The sequence below is a fragment of the Calidris pugnax genome, unplaced genomic scaffold (genome assembly GCF_001431845.1).
Source record: "Calidris pugnax isolate Ruff unplaced genomic scaffold, ASM143184v1 scaffold103, whole genome shotgun sequence".
NCBI classification, from domain to species: domain Eukaryota; kingdom Metazoa; phylum Chordata; class Aves; order Charadriiformes; family Scolopacidae; genus Calidris; species Calidris pugnax.
In genome coordinates this window covers 7,857,587-7,876,844 of record NW_015090990.1, presented here as the reverse complement: position 1 = coordinate 7,876,844, position 19,258 = coordinate 7,857,587, and the positions used below count along the sequence as shown (strand labels likewise).

The 19,258-nt window shown below is 36.7% G+C and overlaps 1 protein-coding gene across 1 annotated transcript in view; it reads right to left on the bottom strand.

The window, feature by feature from the left end:
* The window catches only part of MYO3B (myosin IIIB), a 185,697-nt gene that overhangs the window by 102,165 nt on the left and 64,274 nt on the right, over positions 1-19,258 (bottom strand). The window contains exons 10-18 of the mRNA XM_014954229.1: positions 7,749-7,845; positions 6,770-6,886; positions 5,822-5,926; positions 3,055-3,138; positions 2,169-2,371; positions 1,698-1,796; positions 973-1,087; positions 458-584; positions 105-315 (exon numbers count right to left, since the gene is read on the bottom strand). Of these exons, the coding sequence (XP_014809715.1) occupies positions 105-315; positions 458-584; positions 973-1,087; positions 1,698-1,796; positions 2,169-2,371; positions 3,055-3,138; positions 5,822-5,926; positions 6,770-6,886; positions 7,749-7,845 (1,158 nt within the window). The remainder of the gene's footprint in view (positions 1-104; positions 316-457; positions 585-972; positions 1,088-1,697; positions 1,797-2,168; positions 2,372-3,054; positions 3,139-5,821; positions 5,927-6,769; positions 6,887-7,748; positions 7,846-19,258) is intronic.

Below are 19,258 nucleotides of genomic sequence, written 5' to 3'. Positions count from 1 at the left end.
ATAAACAGAGCACCCTTTCTGCAAAATCAAAAATATACAAATGGATGAACCCATCAAAGACATATGCACAGTAAATACACATGAGTCAGTGATGTGTAACTTGCCATATATTTTTATCTGGCTGAAGCAGCGTATTAATACGATTTACAATCCAGCTGAAGAGCCGGCCATAAAGTGCTTTAGACATTGCATCTCGCACGTCAGCTGCTTTGTCCACTGTGTTTGTTCGGATAATAGTCTCCCCTCGAGTCACAACACAGTGGGAGGTTAGGGCCTCTTGAAGTTCTTCTGACCCAATACTTAGTAATGCAGCAGCTAAAAGAGAGTGGAAAAAAGATACAGGACTCATTATGCAGTAGAAATCACTAGCATTGCCCAACTGTTACCACAACTTAGAGATTCTCACAAATACAGTCAAGTTGCATTTAGAGAACTGACAATGTTAAAATGTATTTACCATTATCTAAGGCTTCTGGGTTGGGAACCTCACTTTTATCTGTTTGGTGTTGTGAAGAAATGGCAGCAAACTCAATATTCCCAGTGTTTAAGATTCCAGTCAAAATTCTGTACACTGAGTACACTTCCTGTAAAAGATGACAAGAAGCACTTTTAAGGAATCCAGTTAGACATACAGATCATATTTAGGCTATGAAAGAAAAGCGTGTGCACTGGAATGGCTATTAAAGCCTGTAGCTTGCTCCGAGACTGAGTTCTACAAGTAAGCTCCTATTGATACAGAATACAGTGTGATACAGAATTGAGAATGGTCTTGCTCATGTACCAATTGAGACCTCAGTCTGGTCTTAGCTTCATGAGTGTGTGGTTATGCTTTAACAGGTCATTTCTGTCATAAGAGAGATTCTGTGGCACAGGTGTGTGTCCACAAAACCAAACGGCAGGCTGTGCAGGGGCAGCACTGGAGGTGGTTTTTATAAAAAAGGTCAACAGTGGTTTAACAACTGGATCTCTTACCTCATCAGTGAATCCTATAATTCTAAAGCAATCCTGGATCGCTTCAAATTGTCTTCCATAGGAATCTTTAGTAACAATATCATGCATTACTCTTCCAGTTTCATTATCAATATATCTAAATAGAGTGGGAGAAAGAAAGCACCATACAGGCAGATATGCCAGTACAACCTCCAGCGACTTCAATGCAAGTACCTCAGTAACTGGAAAGAACATTTACTTCAGTATCTTCCAGTTATATACTTCAGTGCTAATTCATAAGAAGTTTTTGTTTCTGTTGCACTAACTTTTGCTTATTCTTTCTTGAAATCTATTACAGTGTTACCAACATTTCAGACTCATCCCCTCACCCAACACAGATCAGATACACCCAAAGTACAGACACCAATTAAAAACCACAACTCCAAAACATATTCTGGGTTCTCACTGAAGCATTACATGAGATTTCTTATGAAGTAAGAAATCATAAGGTGTTTGTCCTGGAAAGTATGACAGAATTTCTACATAATAATAAGCTTGATTCTTCCTCCTCCTTTTTAAATAGTTCAAGTTCTCAAACAAATACAAATAACGTAATGCCTTATTGTCCATCCTCTTCTTTGCTTGGGAGGATTAAAAAAGATCCTTAAGTGATGGAGAAAGATTAAGAGAGATTTTAAGCATCATACTAAACGCAAGAGCTGATCAATAGCTGATTACAAGGAGCAGTTAAAACAAGTGATAGTTACCTAGGAGGCTTTTTATCAGGAAGTCTATATTCAGAAAGTTTCTTCTGATGATAAAGGCCAGCATAAATATAATAAAATATATGGAAATTTTTCTCTCCCCTGGGAAGAAAAAAAAAGCACCCTTTTAAAGCACACGTGTTTATTCTTGTGGTATCTTGTATAATTTAATAGTAGAAGTTCTTATCATGAGTTCACTGGTAGATAGCAAATCTCCCACTTATTTTAATGGTGTAGGATCAGCAACTGTGAAACACAGAAAACCCAGCCAACCACAATATTTCTCCAAAGAATGGAGCAGCTCTGGCTTCAATTCAAAAAGAATCTAACTGACTATTCTTGTCATCATAGCATGTACAAAGGATCACTGCTTTAGCATAAGACAGGGAAGCATTTAAAATAAAGAATTTTTGAGAATTAAACAGAATTCAAACATCACAGGAATGTGAAAGGACAAACAATTAATATACCTACACAGCCTGTTTTATGACCCTTGATTTTTCAAGTAGGTATTCAGAAATCTTTGCCCCCATTACAGCCCCTGTGGGTGTAAACATCATTTCCAGGTATTTTCCAAAGCGACTTGAGTTGTCGTTGATGGCAGTGCAGGCGTTCCCAAATGCTTCAACCAGAGGATTCACCTGAAGAATTTTCTCACGCAAAGCACGGTTATTGGCCTTGACAGAAGAGATACAGAACAGAAGGATCATTAAAAGAATATATTGCTTACCCATAATCCAATTCTTGCTTCAGAAGCATAGCATCCCTTTTTTATGCTTGTATGGACTTAGATACTGCATTAACCTTTCTACATATAGAACAACAGGGTCAATAAATTAATGAGGAAGTTCTCCCAGGTAGGAAAAACGAGGTACTTCCATCCCTGCAACTGTTCTGCCTCTGAGGTATCATATAATTAGTTAGAGTACCAAAACCATCCAAAACTAAACACATCTACTTAAGGCTAACCTTAAACACTTCATTTTCCCATAATTTGTCACTAATAGCATTACTTCGAACATTTAAATATATAAGAGCTTCTAAGATTACAGCCACAGCAAGATCTGTCCTTCTGCATTGCATAAAAGAACAACAGTATATGTAATACTGTAGATAACTATAGGCACTGAACTCTTGGGGTCTGGCACCTTCTCTTTAAAAAAAAAACATTGAATGGCTTGGTGTAGGTAATACTCTAATATCTTAATTCAATACTCTCACATGCATGATTACCCCATCCCTAAATCAAGAGGGACAATTCACATGAAAAGCTTTAATTATTAAAGATTAAATAAAGTGGAAATTGAGGGTGGGGTTGGAAGGATTTGTTCATAGTTTTACGTGATTGGTTAAGAAATACCTTTCCCAAGAAGGTCAAATGTTGGACGATCAGATGGGCACTTTCTGTCTTTCCAGCACCACTTTCGCCACTGATGATAATGCACTGAACACACAACCAAAACAGTTAAGTGCACAGCTCATCACATGGTCCATTTCAGCCATTACTGCTCCTATCTGTTATTTAATGTTTAGTACCAAGACTACAAGTTATTTTAAGGGTGAACTCCCTCAACTCCCTTCTGAAAGGAAAGATCAGCAACAGCTCAGTGTAATAATTTACTGCCTAGATTACTAAAATGTGTCTCACAATGCTTGATAGCAATGTGTATATCTGTGAAGCTGTGACTGACACATAAACAAGTGACCACATCTACAGGCTAACACAAGCTATGCACATATGTGGCTTGTTTCAAATGTTTAAAACTCAGAAAACTGCCACAACTCAGTTGATGTGACATAATTCAATAGTGCATTTGAGCTCGCTGCATTGAATTCATATGAACTAACCCTGAAACACAGGGTACAGCTGTATTTAACACACTGACTAAAACTCTGCTCCCAGCTTTAAAAATAATCTTAAATAATTGCTGCTGTGCAGATAGATTCTGTAGGTGACATTGATATTCAAGCTACAACAGCAAATTATTATCTAAACATTTTAGAAAAATACGCATTTGTTCATTCAATGATTCTGGGAGAACATATCCATCTTCTTCCTGAGTCAGCAGTCCTTAACAGACTGTATTTTATAGGCTCTCCAAACGGCTTCCAGACTCAGAAACAAGCTAGAATGGTCACTTGGTATCACCATATCTGCTGTTACACTTCATGGACAAGATGGAAATAGAAGGCCAGTACACCTTGAAGACCAGTTAACACCTGAACACTGAAGCTTTAACACTTCAGATCATAGCAAGTAAGAATTCTAACAGCATGCATTATTTTTCCATTTTTTACATGTTCTACAGATCACCAGTACAAATGTTAGTCTACTTAAGGTACAGTATCAACTGACATATAATTAAAATGTTAACACTGATCAGTTGCATAGATTTGTGTGTTTTTATTCAAACACCTGAAAATTATCTGCACCACACTGTGAACGTACAAGATTCTTGGCTGGAAGAAGATACAATGTCCTAAAATACTTGATGCAATGACACTTCATATAGAACTGAGCTTTGTGAAAAGCTTGGAAAGATGTAGCAGTTCTCTAGTGGTGTCTTATGGTGTCTGAGAGCAGGTGCAGGGATTGACTATAAATAACGTGCAATATGATATTTCTAGCCCATTTATTTGCTTCTTGTTGGGTATTTTTATTCTTCTTGGAAAAAGATAACCCAATGATGGATTTACAGGATTATGATACCTAACTTAATTGTCTTTGTGTGACACGTCACACAAAGTCACATGCAACAATTCATACAATCAGAGGCCAAGAATTCTTGTAGAACTTATAAAACTCTTGTAGAATTGGCCAGGACTTGACTTCAGCATCAGGAGAAATGCTAGAGCTGGAGTCACTTTTCAGGCTTCATAGGATAATACAAAGGAAAGCTCAATGGATTAAACAAACAGAATCAATATGGTTTTGATCTGGCTGCAGGGTTTATCTAATGCACCTTTACCTGAAGAACCAACATAACATTCCCCAGGTAATGGAGATAAATACGTTCTTGCAATCCTTTGCAAACAGAAAACAGGAAACTGATTTAGATCTAAATGCAAATTACTTCCTGAACAGGTATGAAGCATACAATATTAAAGATGTACAAAGTTAGCCTGATGGGCTGATGTCAAAACTAATTTTTTCTCCCAGATAACAAGTTGTCACATAACTTACTCTACGTGAATACTTGTTTTGTTAAACACCTCCATGAAAGAGCATTTTAGCCATTATAGAAGTACCACCCATCTCTCAGGTCTGTGTTCTTCTATGTGCTCAGTAGAGCTCCTTTTCATCTTCCATGTACCTTTTGTCTTCTTTGCTTAGTATTTTCTGATTGCAGGTTTTTTATTATATTGCTCTGCTTTTGTGATTTTAAAAAAGCATTTTCTATGAATTACTGTGTGATGTGTGGAGTAAAATCAGGAGGATTTTATAAATAAAAATAAGTATTAGCCTCCTATGTTCATGTGCACACAGCACATCAAATTAGAGTACAAAGTTACAATCTTAAGAATGCAATAAAAAGAAGTCTAGCTTCTAGAGCATAATCTTTCATTCTCATTAAAATCATTGCTATATAATTGGATTTTTGTCCACATTACATTTATATTAGAACTATCCTTAATATATTTTACTAAAAAAATTAGTTAATGGCTCCTACTTTTTGTGATGTGTAGTTAAAGGAATTGATTATCCATTGCTCGAAAGCATCTTTATGCAACAGAAAAGTGTTTCAAACTCTGTTAATCTGCTATGACATTGAGACCCTCCTATTTTTCTCAGGTGTAAATTACTACAATCCCTAGTTCAAGACAGGCTAGAATCAGAGGGCGCAGGCAACACTTTGCAGCTGGTGTCAACTGCCAGGACTCTATAGGAAACTATATTCGTCAAGCAACTCTATCTTCTCATTTGACCTTTTCATCTCTTTTATGCTGCTGTGTCCTCTTCAGAATTCACAAATCTGATTACATTTCTACTTTGGGTTCTCCTCATGTAGGAATAAAAGGTTTAAAGAAAAAACTTCCCAAAATACAACCTAACAGAAGATTAGCTGCAGCCATGTAGTACAGTGGCAGTACGGTTAATATCTAAAGCAAAATGAATGGATTCTTACCTGATCTTTGCTGAATGTGACCATACTTTGGTAGGCAGCATCTGCAGAAGCAAATATGTGGGGGGGATTTGATGAACGCTTCACACCATGGTAAAGCTTGGAAAACTAAATTTAAAAAAGAACACACAATAGTAAAAATATGCAAATTAGCTACATAATTAAGAACTGAAAACAGGATAGTGACTATCTTCTGCCTGTTCAATAGAAGGTAGTTTCCTGTTTTACCACATAATTTCCACTGAATCACCTGGAGGAAGAGCAGTAATTCTTAGCACTGCCCCGCTTCTAGAATACAAATTACAACACCTAAAACACACTCTGATGTTTCCCACATGAGATAGTGAAGAGAACTGTATCACAAGGAACAAAATTTAAAACACAAGCATTCAACCATCAACCTATACAAAAGAAACTTCAAAGATAACAGTGAATCCAAAATTTGGGCCCTCTACCCGCAACATTTCTTTAGGTACCCATGGAGATTAACATTTACGGCTCCATCTCCCTTCATATTTGTAGGGAATTAAGCTGCCTCTATCTTTATAGCATTTGATTCACTCGTCTCTTTTAAGCAGCAGCTGATGGCACAGAACATGTAATAACCCAATAGTCAGAGCAACTCTTCAGGAAGCAACAGCCTCATCATGCAGAGGTTCATACAACCATCTTCTGGTTTCCCAGAAGAAAGCCCTAAATGCCAGACAAGTGGTTGGGGTAATCTTCATCCCTCCTGTGGAATTCGTGCCACCACGCAGAAAGGAATGAAATCAAATAAGACTGAATTTAAAAATAAATAAATAAATAAAATTGTAGCCACACATTTCCAGAAGAAGAAAAGGCTGCGGTTTAGACTGTATCCCTAGCTTACAAAATTACTTAAGTTTTTAGCCAGCAGTGTTAATATAAAACATAAAGTGAGTACTGTCCACAGCTTGGAATCTCTCTTACCTGGGGAGAATAAATGCTGAGATTCTGGAAGGGGTTTAAGGCTATTAAAATGTCTCCAACATAAGTATAAATTTGTAAATCAGCATAGCGTTTCTGCAGCTGATGGATAATTGTATCCTGAGAAAATTACAAAAAGTTTGATAGTTAAACAGTATTTTCCAAGTGAGGATGATTTTTGTAAACACTGATTAAAAAATACTTATTATAAATGGTACTAATTATTTTTCAAAAGCCAACACCACAAACCCAAATAAATTCACAATTCTTGCTAATGCCGTAAATCTAAGTTGTGGCAACTCCTATTTCCAGATTAGTACATATTTTGTTACACCAGCCTGAGAAGCAAACCTGAAGACAAAATGGCCATGCACACTATTGCTGCACCTCATAGTACATTTCCATTTAATTTTTTATTTGACCATGAAGGAAGGATAATAATTTTTCAAGGATAAAATTTTAAGTGGTAGTAAGAGACTGTTTTAAACAGAACACTAGCACAATTTAGTATTATTTATCTATCTTGCTGGCATGCAATTGAAGGATCATCAAAACAAAAATTTACAGATACTGTGCATATAGGTGATAGAGTAAAATATGTAACTGATATCACTTTTTATTCAGAAGCAGTAGATATCATATTACTCTATATAAGTTCAACAACTTTAGGAAAAAATCACTGAAATTTAGATCTTCATGACTAAACTTCACATTTCAGGAAACTCACAAAATAATTTAAACTAGCATTACTCATAATTAAATTCTTTCACATAATAGGCTTCACTGCTACTGCTTTTATGTCACTATATAGAATATTAATGAAGAGATGATAGCAGATCAGTCACGTGACAATTCCTTTGCCATGGTGAGACAAAAGCTTGCACGAAGGAACTCTTCTCATTCTGTTAAAAGAAGTCTTAAAGCAGAAACAAGCAAAATGTGGGGCACAATTTCAGAAACTGCTATTCAGACAGTACGTTACCTCATCTAGAACTTCTAGATTTACCAAATCGTCATCTAAAGAGTACTTGTCAGCTCCATCCACATGGTAAGGTCTTCTAGTATGTATTCGTTCGTGCCTGGAAGTTTGTTAGTAAAGCACCAGTGTTATAAAAATGTACAGAAGACAACAAACATTAAGAGACAATGGGAAGTCATGGGTGACTGGTTTTGCGAGACAGAAAACACAGAGACACTCTCTGAAATACATATTTTTACTTGAAATATCCTTTAATAAAAGCAATAGGCTAGCTTGCTGTCCAGTATAATATCTGTTTTCTCTTGCACAATATATAAGCCTATCTATTTATCAATGCTCGGAGATGAAGATTTATCTGTAGGCTTACTACTCCCCACTCACACAGTAAAGTACAGAAAAATTCTCCCTCTTTTCCCTTCCCTTCTCACTCTAAGTTAATGAACAACCACTCTGTTTAATTAAATCTTCCCCCCCACATACCCAGCCAATAGTATTGTTGTCTAACAAAGTTACAAGAAGCAATAAGTAGTGTAAAATCCTTCTGTTACCTTGGTGTATGCCAAAGCGCCTCCTCAGGTGACCCTAGATCTGGCCCAAAACAACATTTTTGAACCACAGCTGCCATCAGACTTTAAATTGTATGGATGTTCAGTCGGCTTGTCCTCAGAGATTTAAGCCACACAATAAGCAGCAGAGACAAACTGTCACATAACCCCTTTATAATCAGATTATACTGAAGGAATCTTTGAAAATGCTGTGTATATGTTTTTAAACAACACATCTTGTTAAAACAGGGACAAATCAAGAGGCTGTAATATGTCTTCCACAGAGGGGGTGAAATATGAATGCTGTAAGCACAACCAGGCTTTTCTTTACAACAAACATAATCAAAGCATAGTAGGAGGACACCCACCGAGATACAGTCTGCATCCTGCTGAGTAACATTTAGCATTGATCCTCAATGACAGTCCCTGACAGATTGTTTCTGCATTGGTTGCCACGTAGAAAGTAGGAATCACATGATCACACATCCCGAAACAACGCTAAATATTACATCAAGCACTAACGGAACGGTCCTGTGACTTGGCACGAAACACTGTTCATCTATAATGTTGAAGGTTAATATCAAGATGTAGCAGGTCTTTTTTCTCTATAACCGTATCTCCATACACTCATGGAATTCTGTTTCAAAAATGAGCATTGAGGCTTTTGCTTTTTTCCCCTTTATGTACACTTCCACCTTCCAACCTAGTCAGCTTTCATTCAGTAAAGAGAATGTTCTCATATTCAAGAGCTATTATATCATCAGAAGAATTATTGCATAAAAAGCCTCTAAACAAAGAGGAAGGAGGAGAAGAGTGTCAGCTATGAGAACAGCTTCACTGATAATTTCAAATCACATTTAAAGAACCTATTTTTTTAATGTATATTTTTATTTATTTTCCTAACTGTTGGCTCCTCTGTGAAAACTATACTATAACGGTTTATTTGAATTGTAACTAAATACTACTGTGCAAACTGTTTTGTCAGCTAGGAAATAAAATTGCGGGAACATGGCAGGTTTTGCTGACAGTCCCCCACTTAAATTTTACATCCTACATTTCCAGAGATGGTAGTTTGCTTGCTGTTGTACATATGAAGAAATAAAAGAAGGAGAACATAAAAAAGAAGCTATGAAAGAAAAATTGTTACAGTGGGTATTATTTCCAGTGGGCACCATGAAGATCATGTGAATTTGTTCAACATTCCACTCAATTAAATATTCCATTTTCAGATCTTTGATTAGGTGGTGGATTGTGGGTTCTTTTTAGCTTTTTTTAAAGCAGTCATTATATTCAAGAACATTACACTTTGCTGACAAGCCAGATCCTCAAAGGAGTACGAGTGCATATAAGTGACCTAACATAGCACTGTTTTTCCTAATTGTTGTTTCTGCTTCAAACCAGAATTCAACCTCTTACTTCACTGCAGAGAAAAACGCTGTTGTAAATAATATAAATCATTTTGAGATGGAAGCACTCCTCAGTCTACAAATGAAGCAAGTATTTTAATACTTTACTTCATGGAGATGTAACAAATAAAGCGATGGCTACACAGGATAGCTAACATAGCTCATTTGCCAAGATTATTCTTCCTGGAGCAAACCACCACAGCCACAATATTAAACTGCAACAAGCTGCAAGTATGGATCTATCTACCAGAGGTGCAGGGAGGAGGGGGAAGGAGGGCACATTCAAACCTAAGCATCTCTAATTGCAGAATGGCTTTGTAAACTAATCTGTTATCTGATTGTGTATTAAACTCCTGCTGTTTGTTCTCCTTAAGTGATAAACGAATCTTTTTTTTTTTTTTATTGGAAAGGGTTTTTTTTTAACACTATGTAAATAAATAACTAAGGAAATTAGTCTTAGTCAAATATAAGCAAAACATATATACCTTTGTGTATATATTTTCCTGTGCTTAACTCATTTTCCTAAGTACATGATTAGGAAGAGGATATTAGGAGCATAACATCACATTAGCTTCAAATCTCCTGCTGGCCTCATCAGTTTTCTACTGACCCTATGTCCTGCAGATACATTGACAGAGTGGGAAGCATACAGACAGTAACCTTTAATTATTTCCACAATTTTACATCAGAAATACAATCTGCTTTTAAAATATTTTTTAAAATATCTTAAAAAGCAGAAGGAAACACTCTTAATTGGGGAAATAATTATTACTATAATATTAGTTACTATAATACTTTTTGCATAAAAGTAGAATTATCAGCCATTTTCCAATTACCCTTCCTTTCTGATAAAATGTACAAATTCTAAGCAAAGGGAAAGCCAAAGGTGTTAGGTTATTTGCCTTAAGGTTCCAGCAATATTCTGAATCATCCCCTGGAGGATGTAGTCTCTTCACTGACAAAAGAAGTGGCGTAAAGGGACAGTGACTCCAGGCACCTAACCTTATCAAACCTGAAGAGCAGCATTAGATTTATTCCAGAATTCTAGTGACAAGCACTGTCCTTTGAAAAAGCGTCCATCCTCCGAAGCACCTTCCCTTTGCCTTTTCATCAGGCACGAATAGCTGGAAGGGACAGAATTTGCTTGGATTTTGGAGAAGGAGCAAAAGGCGAGAAGTATTTCTCCCTCAGTAGAACAATTTCATGAAGAGGGTGGGAAGCATTCATTTATTCTACTTGGGGGAAAAACAGAGTTTGAAAGAAAATAACCTCTTTCTGAAGCGGACAACAGCCATAGTAATAGAAGTGCATTATGAACAGCTAAATGCTCATGTGACCCCACTATCAAGCTGATGACGGGGAAGGAAAAGCCAGATGGACCACATAGACTTCTAGATTGAAAAGTTGTCTTGCTATCAAGGTTGAACCTGAGGAAGAAAGCAGCAGCTTTGATCTCTCTCCACTCCACCCCTACCATTCTTTTATGCGTGCCTTTACTTTGGCCTCTTGGTGCAGTTAAGCATTTACATTTACTGGTTTCTAGGATTCACATAGGAAAAACTGCTTTGTACTTGTTATTCCTTACATTATTGCCAATTTTAAAATTAATTGCACCCAAACTGAGATTTACATGAAAAATACTCAATACAATGAGAAAGAAAAAAGAGTGTGCTACCGCCACACAGAGAAACACAACCTATTTTATGTGCATTGCAAAGAGTGAATTTTGCTCCTGTACATCAAGTTTCAGCCTGGAGTAAGGTCATAATAGAAATACTGACACGGCCTTAATTACACTACAAATGCTGCCAAGTATAATGAAAATCTGTGCAACCTTTAGCAAAAACACATACAATATAATCAGACCAAAGATCAATTTGGGGGGCTACAGTGGCCTTGTGATTTAAAAAAAAAAAAAAAAAAAAAAAAAAGGAAAATCCAAGTTTTTAACTCAGTTACCTAATACACCTAATAGATGAAGGCTAGAAGAATTGCATTAAATTACATTGCATACAGCATCAGAGGACTATTTCTGTTTCTGTTATTATCTTTCAGTCCAAAGAAAATTACTGGCTGGATGCAATCAAATTCCTTGCAGTTAATTGCTTTCAAAATTAAGTGTGGTCTGGCAGAGAAGCTAGATATCTGGTTGTAAGAACTACTTCATTGGATGGACTGCTGCTGTAATCCAGCTGGCTAACAAGAAGGGGGAAGCCACCAAGCTACTGTAGTCTCATCCTAATATCTGACAAGGTGGCCTGAACATACCTGCCCTTCTCAAACTCTTAGATGCTTGGCTTTCTTTTAGCTTTTTTCCTTTTTCTTTTTTTTTTTCTTTTCAGGCTTCTTCCAAGTTAGATTCTTCCTGATGTACAGATCTGCATTTTATCCTTCAAAATTCAAGGTTTCATAACTCTGTTCCCCATTACAGAAACAAACTTCTAAATGGTGACCAGCAGTAGCACACTGACCAGCGAGACCCAAAACAGTAAACTCTGAACTCTTTACCATCTACAGTAAACTTGTTTCAAACCTTATCCATGCAAATGCTCAAGTGTTTTTATTCTTTTAAAATCTGAAATCAGAGGCTGGCCCATTGATTCCAATGAAGAAGTCTATTTACAGACAGGAACATAAGCTACCCAGACATAGGAAAACATCCAAGAGAAGAATGAGCTATGTCTGGAGTTGGCCTCTTCAAAGCTACTGATAACTGGGGAACTGCCACCTTGAATCATTTAACCAAAACCATTTGATACTTGATCAACATTAACTCTCAAACATAAAATCAATTACAGAATTTTTTGGCCAGGAGTTAATTAATCACTTGAGGGAATATAGAAGACCATTGTTTTGCTCAGCATCAGCTATTGTAACATTTCATAAAATAGGACTAACAAAATAAAGGTAGATGGCAACTGGTGATTATTAAATACTTTTGTTACCTTAAAATTCTTATAGACTTATTCTTACAGCCAAATGCTACATAGGGTCCCACAGTATCTATAATTTTGAAAGATGGCTTATAAGAATATTACCAAGGGCAAAATTTTTAGACTGCATTCTGTGAGAACTCTCCTTCTGTGTTTCCAATTCTAAGCTCCTAATCGTATATTTTCCTCCTTGATGTTCCACTCCTTCACCACAGTCAAAAGGCAATTAATAGATTGCTAATACATTTTAATTTCTTCATCTCGAATGCTGTTGTGACTTTGGTTTTTTACATTTTCTCCTGCATGCTATACTTGATAGAGCCACCTCTTATTTTATGATTGTTCATGAACAGGTAATTTACTAATTGTTGTATAATCAAAGGTGGAAAAAACACCACCCAGAACATTTTCATTTCATTCACTCTTGCTGATGGTCACTACTTTTCAAACCTTCAGTTAAACATTAAAAATCCTCCAGTTTTCCATTACTTCTATTCACAATCCACTAAACTATTTTATATTTTGGGGTTTTATGGAATAAAATTGAACTTTTACTTTTTTGAGAAATTCTTCCTAAAGGATGCAAGATTTTTTCATCAAATTTTATATAAGGAAGGGCTGGGGCAACAGACAGAGAATATTGGGGTTCCAAATTTGAGTTTCCCTGTTAAATACCTCGGTGACAAGCTCCACAGTATTTTTAAACATTACTTATGGAACTTGAGATATTGTGTAGCTTAAAGGACTTCAGAAGTTTTGACATATATTTCTCAACTTCTTCAACTCTGAACCAGCTGCCAGCTTTGCCAGGTTTAGATTAAGTCTTGACAAGGACAAAAAAACCACGGATAATATTTGATATTTTTAAACAAACTTCAGAGAACATGCCCGCTTTTTGCAGTGTATTTTGGCAATGTAGACAGCACAAAGAGTCATTTAACATTTAGGAATATTTGGGAAACATTCTAACTCCCTTCTGACTTCTTCCTTCAGCAGGCTAGCAATCAGCCTGGATGTTGGAATCTCTTGTACTATGAATCAGAAAAGTAAATGACCACACAAATGAATTCAAGAGATCTAACAGCATATTTGGAAAGTGAGTGAATCTCTCCCTTAATGGATTCTAAAACGCGCTCAAACACTGTTTAACAAAAATATAATCTACACAAACAGAACAATGTTTACTGTTAAGTGAGAAATAATAATATCCATAATCTGTAATGTATCTTTGCCTAGAGTCTTCCCAGGCTCTAGGGCAGAAAGAACAGAAGGAAAAATGGCTAGAGCTTCAAGCATTATGCATGTTTCTCTTCATCAACAGGTTCACAGTAACCAAAGGTATAGCACTGCTTTATAGAACAAGTAAAAGTAAGTTCTTGCCTCAGACAAACTGCTATCTGTTTTTTGTAGATGTAATGTATCAAATAAAGCTATTAATATCCATTTCATAAGTGGAGGAACAGAAAAACACTGAGGGCAAGTGACGTAACAGAAGTTAATAGTAATTCAGACAGAATGAGGAATAAAACACTCTACCATGGTTTTCTATTATAATTCAGAGAGTGCCTAAACATTCTTGGTATTTTACTGACATGCAATTGCATTAATATCTATCTTGAAGAACGTATACCTGAAATACAGCAAGATTACTATCAACTGTACTTGTATACCCTTCTTAGAGAATACAGAATTAGTCTTTATCAACACTCAGTTGTTATTACTGTACCAAGAACGTTTTTATAATTCTGCTTATCATTTCTGACCAATGTTTGCGTGTTGTGCTGTCCACACCTTACTGTAATTTAGATTCCTACTTTTTTCCCAGTTCTGCAATTTAATGTTACATGAGAAACAAGGCTTTAGGAATTAATTACATTTCTTGTTCTCACAATGTTGTTATGCATAAGGTCAATATTTGAATAACCTGAACACATTTCACGGTCCTTGTGTGAGTACAGGATTGGTAAAGTAAAAAAAAAAAAAAAAAAATCTGAGCAGAGCCTGTGACAGCATCTTCTCTGATTTTAAGAAGTGCTTCCTGCCTGGAGGCAGCTATGTATTGATGGGAATAACAGTGCCCTAGCTCCCAAGATCTATCCATGTGTTAAAAAGTAATGATTTATTTGACTTTAGAATAGATGGAAAAAAAAATTCAGTCTTGCTGAAACAAATATATGTGAAGCAACATTCTGATGTACTAACCTCTAGTTTTTAAGGATTAAAGAACTTTTATAAAAATAGAACTACTGGACCATTTAGCACTGAATACACTTCTTAAAATTAAACTCCACATAACTGCTTCTATAGCAAAGCTATTAATGGAAATTATGTTGTTGTTAATTAGCATTTATATCCTGGTATTGTTAGAAACCAAACATACACATGATTAATTGATAGTTTATAAGAGAGATATGGAGTAGAGGTAAATCTAATACCCAGAGCTCATCCTTATGCAGCTGTGACATCGGACTTTCTCACAAAGTTTTTCCCCATTACAGTATAAGAAACAGGCAATGCAGGAGTGGAGTGCTGAGGCTGAAATTTCAGCTTCACTCAAGACCATGGCAAAACTCAAGGATTTCAGTCTAAAAGATGCCAAGAGATGAAAAAAGAACCTTCTTCCTCATTACAAGTGTGGAAAGAGGGGTACCCTGGGTGGGTTCTCTGAAACTGAAAGCACCTATTTGCATAAGGATAGAATATATCTGTATCTCACGGATTAAAATAATTTAGGGAAAAATAAAGCTGGTGAAAAAGTTTCAAAGAGCATCTTTCTCAGTAAAAAAAGCAGGATATCTTAAAAAAAAATTAATTTTTTAAGTCATCTTTTATTAACATAAACCTTTTCTTTATCTTATTAACTTCTAACCTAAAGGAAATAGAGTATAAAACTCTCTAGTAAGTTATCTCTATCAAACCAGGACACTGGCAAACCGACAATCATCAGTTTCTCAGTAACAAACGGATGACAGAAACAAATGTGTGTGTCAGTAGGCTCTTTTGAGCTCAGCAAAGACAATGAAGTGCCCCTTCAGTTCAGAGGTATGAAGAATTGTGCTGAAGTTAAGACTAGCTATACCGCACGCAAAGAAGTTTATAAATGAAGAATGAAAGAAACTGCATTAAAGAGACATTTCAGTCTGTGGCTCCAGACGTTGACCCAGATGATTCTGCCAAAAGGGGACAGCTTGCTTCTTTTCACCCATCTCCCCCTTATTCCTGGTCACGTGAATTATTCCCTCCTTTACTTCAGCTATATTAGTTGATGCACCCCCTCTGCAACCACTAACACAGAAGAAAATCAACTGTGTGTTTCTACTGGCTTAGTTTCTTCCTCTTATTTTAGAAGCTCTTGCTCAGGAGATTTTGACACTCACTGGAACTGTAATAAAAAGAGCATCATGAGCTTGTTCCTGGGAGATGTGGGAAAATGAGAGAAAGAAGTCCGTTCTCTTCAGTAGCACTGAACTGCTAGATCAGCTCTCCACATCCCTTCATCATACCCTCTAAATCAGTAGTAGCGACTTTCTAGCCTGCAGGCTTGCTCTCAGGCACAAGGACCTTAAGTGATGTTCCAAAATAGGCAAAACTGACATGGCTCAATTGGAAAGAGAATCCTATTTAAAAAACTACAGGTGCTGAGTCAGTAAAGAATCAAAAGATGCAAAGCACTGATGCTGGAAGACTTTCAAATGAGACAAATCCCAGATACCTCCATATCAGTTATCATCACCAGTGACTCCATGAGTTCCCTCACAGTAGAAGTGCTGATGATTTTTCAGTTTCTGGAAATTTTCAGCCTGTGCTCTGAGAGTTCTATGGCAGTATAAATGGGAGAACATTTTCTTTTACTTATCTTTTAAATGATGGATCTGTAGTGTTGTTATACTCCTTAAAAAGGGCATCCACTTCTCTTTATCTCTGAACACCAGGGCACGTTTCATTGTATCTGTCATGTGTACATCAATAAACAGAAAAAGCATGCACATATATCCAATGGTATAATAGAAAGTTTTACTCAACATGGCTTTTAATTGACCTATGTACTTTGAAGTGGTGGCTATATATTCAGATGACTTCTACAGATCACCACAAACAAATGCCAGTAAATTTTTTTACAGTACCATCTGGTCATGTGTTCTTCTGCATGTCAGATTCTGTATTGAAAATTATTTTATAAACACATTACAGAGTTTTAATTGGTCCCAATTTTCCTAGAGGGTACTATCTCCCTATTACAGAGCCAAGCTCTTTACTATTATGAGACTATGTCTATGCCTCTGGGGAAAACTATAATTAGATGCTCCTGGTGGTTGGTTCTTTTGTAACAATCTGATATTTGTAGTCCAATATTAACTGTTTGGCCCACACTTTTGATATTTTGCAGGGACATGCTTTTTCAATCTCATTAAAATTTGTACCGATTATTCAATTTTCAAATCTTTGGAAAATCAGCACTTCATCATTCTGAACAATATGTTGTAGATTTCAATGGTAAATGACCACTAAATTTTTGTCCTCACTGAGCATGCTCTCAGCCCTGATCAAAGTGGGCTGGTGCTTCAAAGAACAAGTAAGGATACCACAGTACAAGGCTACAACAATCAGACATTATTTAACAGCAGTTAGGCCCATTGGCTTCAAAGTGAAGCCAATAGTAAGATCTGCCAGCTTCAAAGTGAAGGTAAAGATGACTATTTCTCCAGCAGCCTAATCACGTCTCCCCTCTTATCGTTCACTGGCAGAGGAAGAAGCCATCTAATTCAGAGGCATGGCTAAAAGCAAACCAGAAGTCCAGGGAAGGACAAGATGAGTACAAACAGCCTGCTTGGAGTAAAGCTTTAAGAGTAGAAGAGAAACGTTAAGAGGTGTGGGAAAGGCGAATTCACTGAGAAGAAACAAGAGGTCTGCCAGCTACATTATCAGATGAAGAGGAACACCAAGGAGAGAGAAATGGCTGGAAAAATAAAAGAACCTGGACTAGGACTTGTTGAAAAAGGTGGAAGTTAGAGACAGAAGCTATTGGAGTGGTAGAGGAAGAAGACACAAGAAACAGGAGAACAAAGCCTTAAGGACAAAGAGAATGAACAGCGAATGGAGAATGATGGAAAGATGGGTCAGATAACAACCTGGACAGTGAACCTGGGACTAGTTGGCCAAGTAAGTGTGGGGGCATCAGAACAATAATAGAACTTACACTAGTAGGGTGGATAAGATTAGGGCTAAACCCATTGCAACAGAGTCCGCTTCACCACTGCAATCTGCAGGTGCTACTGCACACAAGTTGCAAATAATAAACCTTGGCAAAAAAAATATTTAAGATGGGTTAGGTGGTGACAGGGTGGACAAGGAGTTAAACTCCCTTAGGTAAGCACTGATTGATCCTGGGAGTGCTGGGAAGCAAAATCCTTCCTGCATTCCAGTCATGCATAAGCATAAGATGCAGAGGCTTGTCTTGTCACAGCACTCCCAGTTAATGTATGGAAAGGCTTGAGGAAAGAAACATTGTCTTAGTCTTGATTCTGTCTCACTCCACATTATGGAAATAGATCCCAGAAAAATGTATTGGAATACCATGAGGAATCCATTTCAGACCTCCTCTTAGCACAAGGATCATTTCACTGTCTGTATCTTCTATTTGGTCAACAGCTGGGCCTTTTGGGCCAGTCAACTTGATCTGTGAGGTGTTACATGGGGGAGGTCTGCTTAGGAGTCTAGATACAGCAGAAACTTCTCCCTCACCCACAGCTAGCAGTTGCTGCTATATTTTTTCCAGAAAAAAAACAAAAACCCTCCACAGAAGTCAACTTGACCTTGAAACTGTACTTACAGCTATTCCTTTAACTTGTACATTTTTGTTTCGGCTTTTAGCATTTAAGCTACAGAATCTTATGGCATGTAAGTATATACATGTTTATGACTTATGAATCATGACATTTAATTTTCTTCATCAACATTTGTAGGTGTTTGTTTTTAATAATGGGCCAGAGCTTATCTCACTCTAGACAAATTTCATATTACAGAATGATTGCTGAGCTTGGGAAGGTGTGTTCATTTGCATTTAATTCTCTTTTGAAACAGTGAAATTCTGCCACCCTCTGGACAACAACTAAACTAAGGCATATTTACAGTCGGCCTCAAAAGTATAAGAATCCCACTGTTACTGATAAACATTCATTGCTTTTTAAGCACATTTTAAAATTAAGTACAGGGCTGAATGAAAAATAGCAGTTACTATTAAACTACAGACAAAACAATTACTTTAAGTACCGAATAACCTTATTTACAGCATCTAATCAAACAGCAAATATTGCTGTTCCGTTCTTAACCTTTTCTTGTAGTCACTTCATTGTTCACAGTTGTAATTTTAAAGATCTGCTACCAAAATCTGATATAATTCTTCATCACACCAATATGTACTTCCACAAACCAGAATACTCCGGAATTACTAGCATCTCTGTGACTGAGCCAAAAGTGAATATATACAGAACAGAGTTCAGTGGGAGAAAGAAGGCTAAGAAGGTGGTTGCATAATGGCTGATCAAATTAGCTTTAAAGAGTATTAATGGGAAAATATGTCTCTTGCATTCACATGGCATGCAGCACTTACTCCTAATCACACTGCTAGC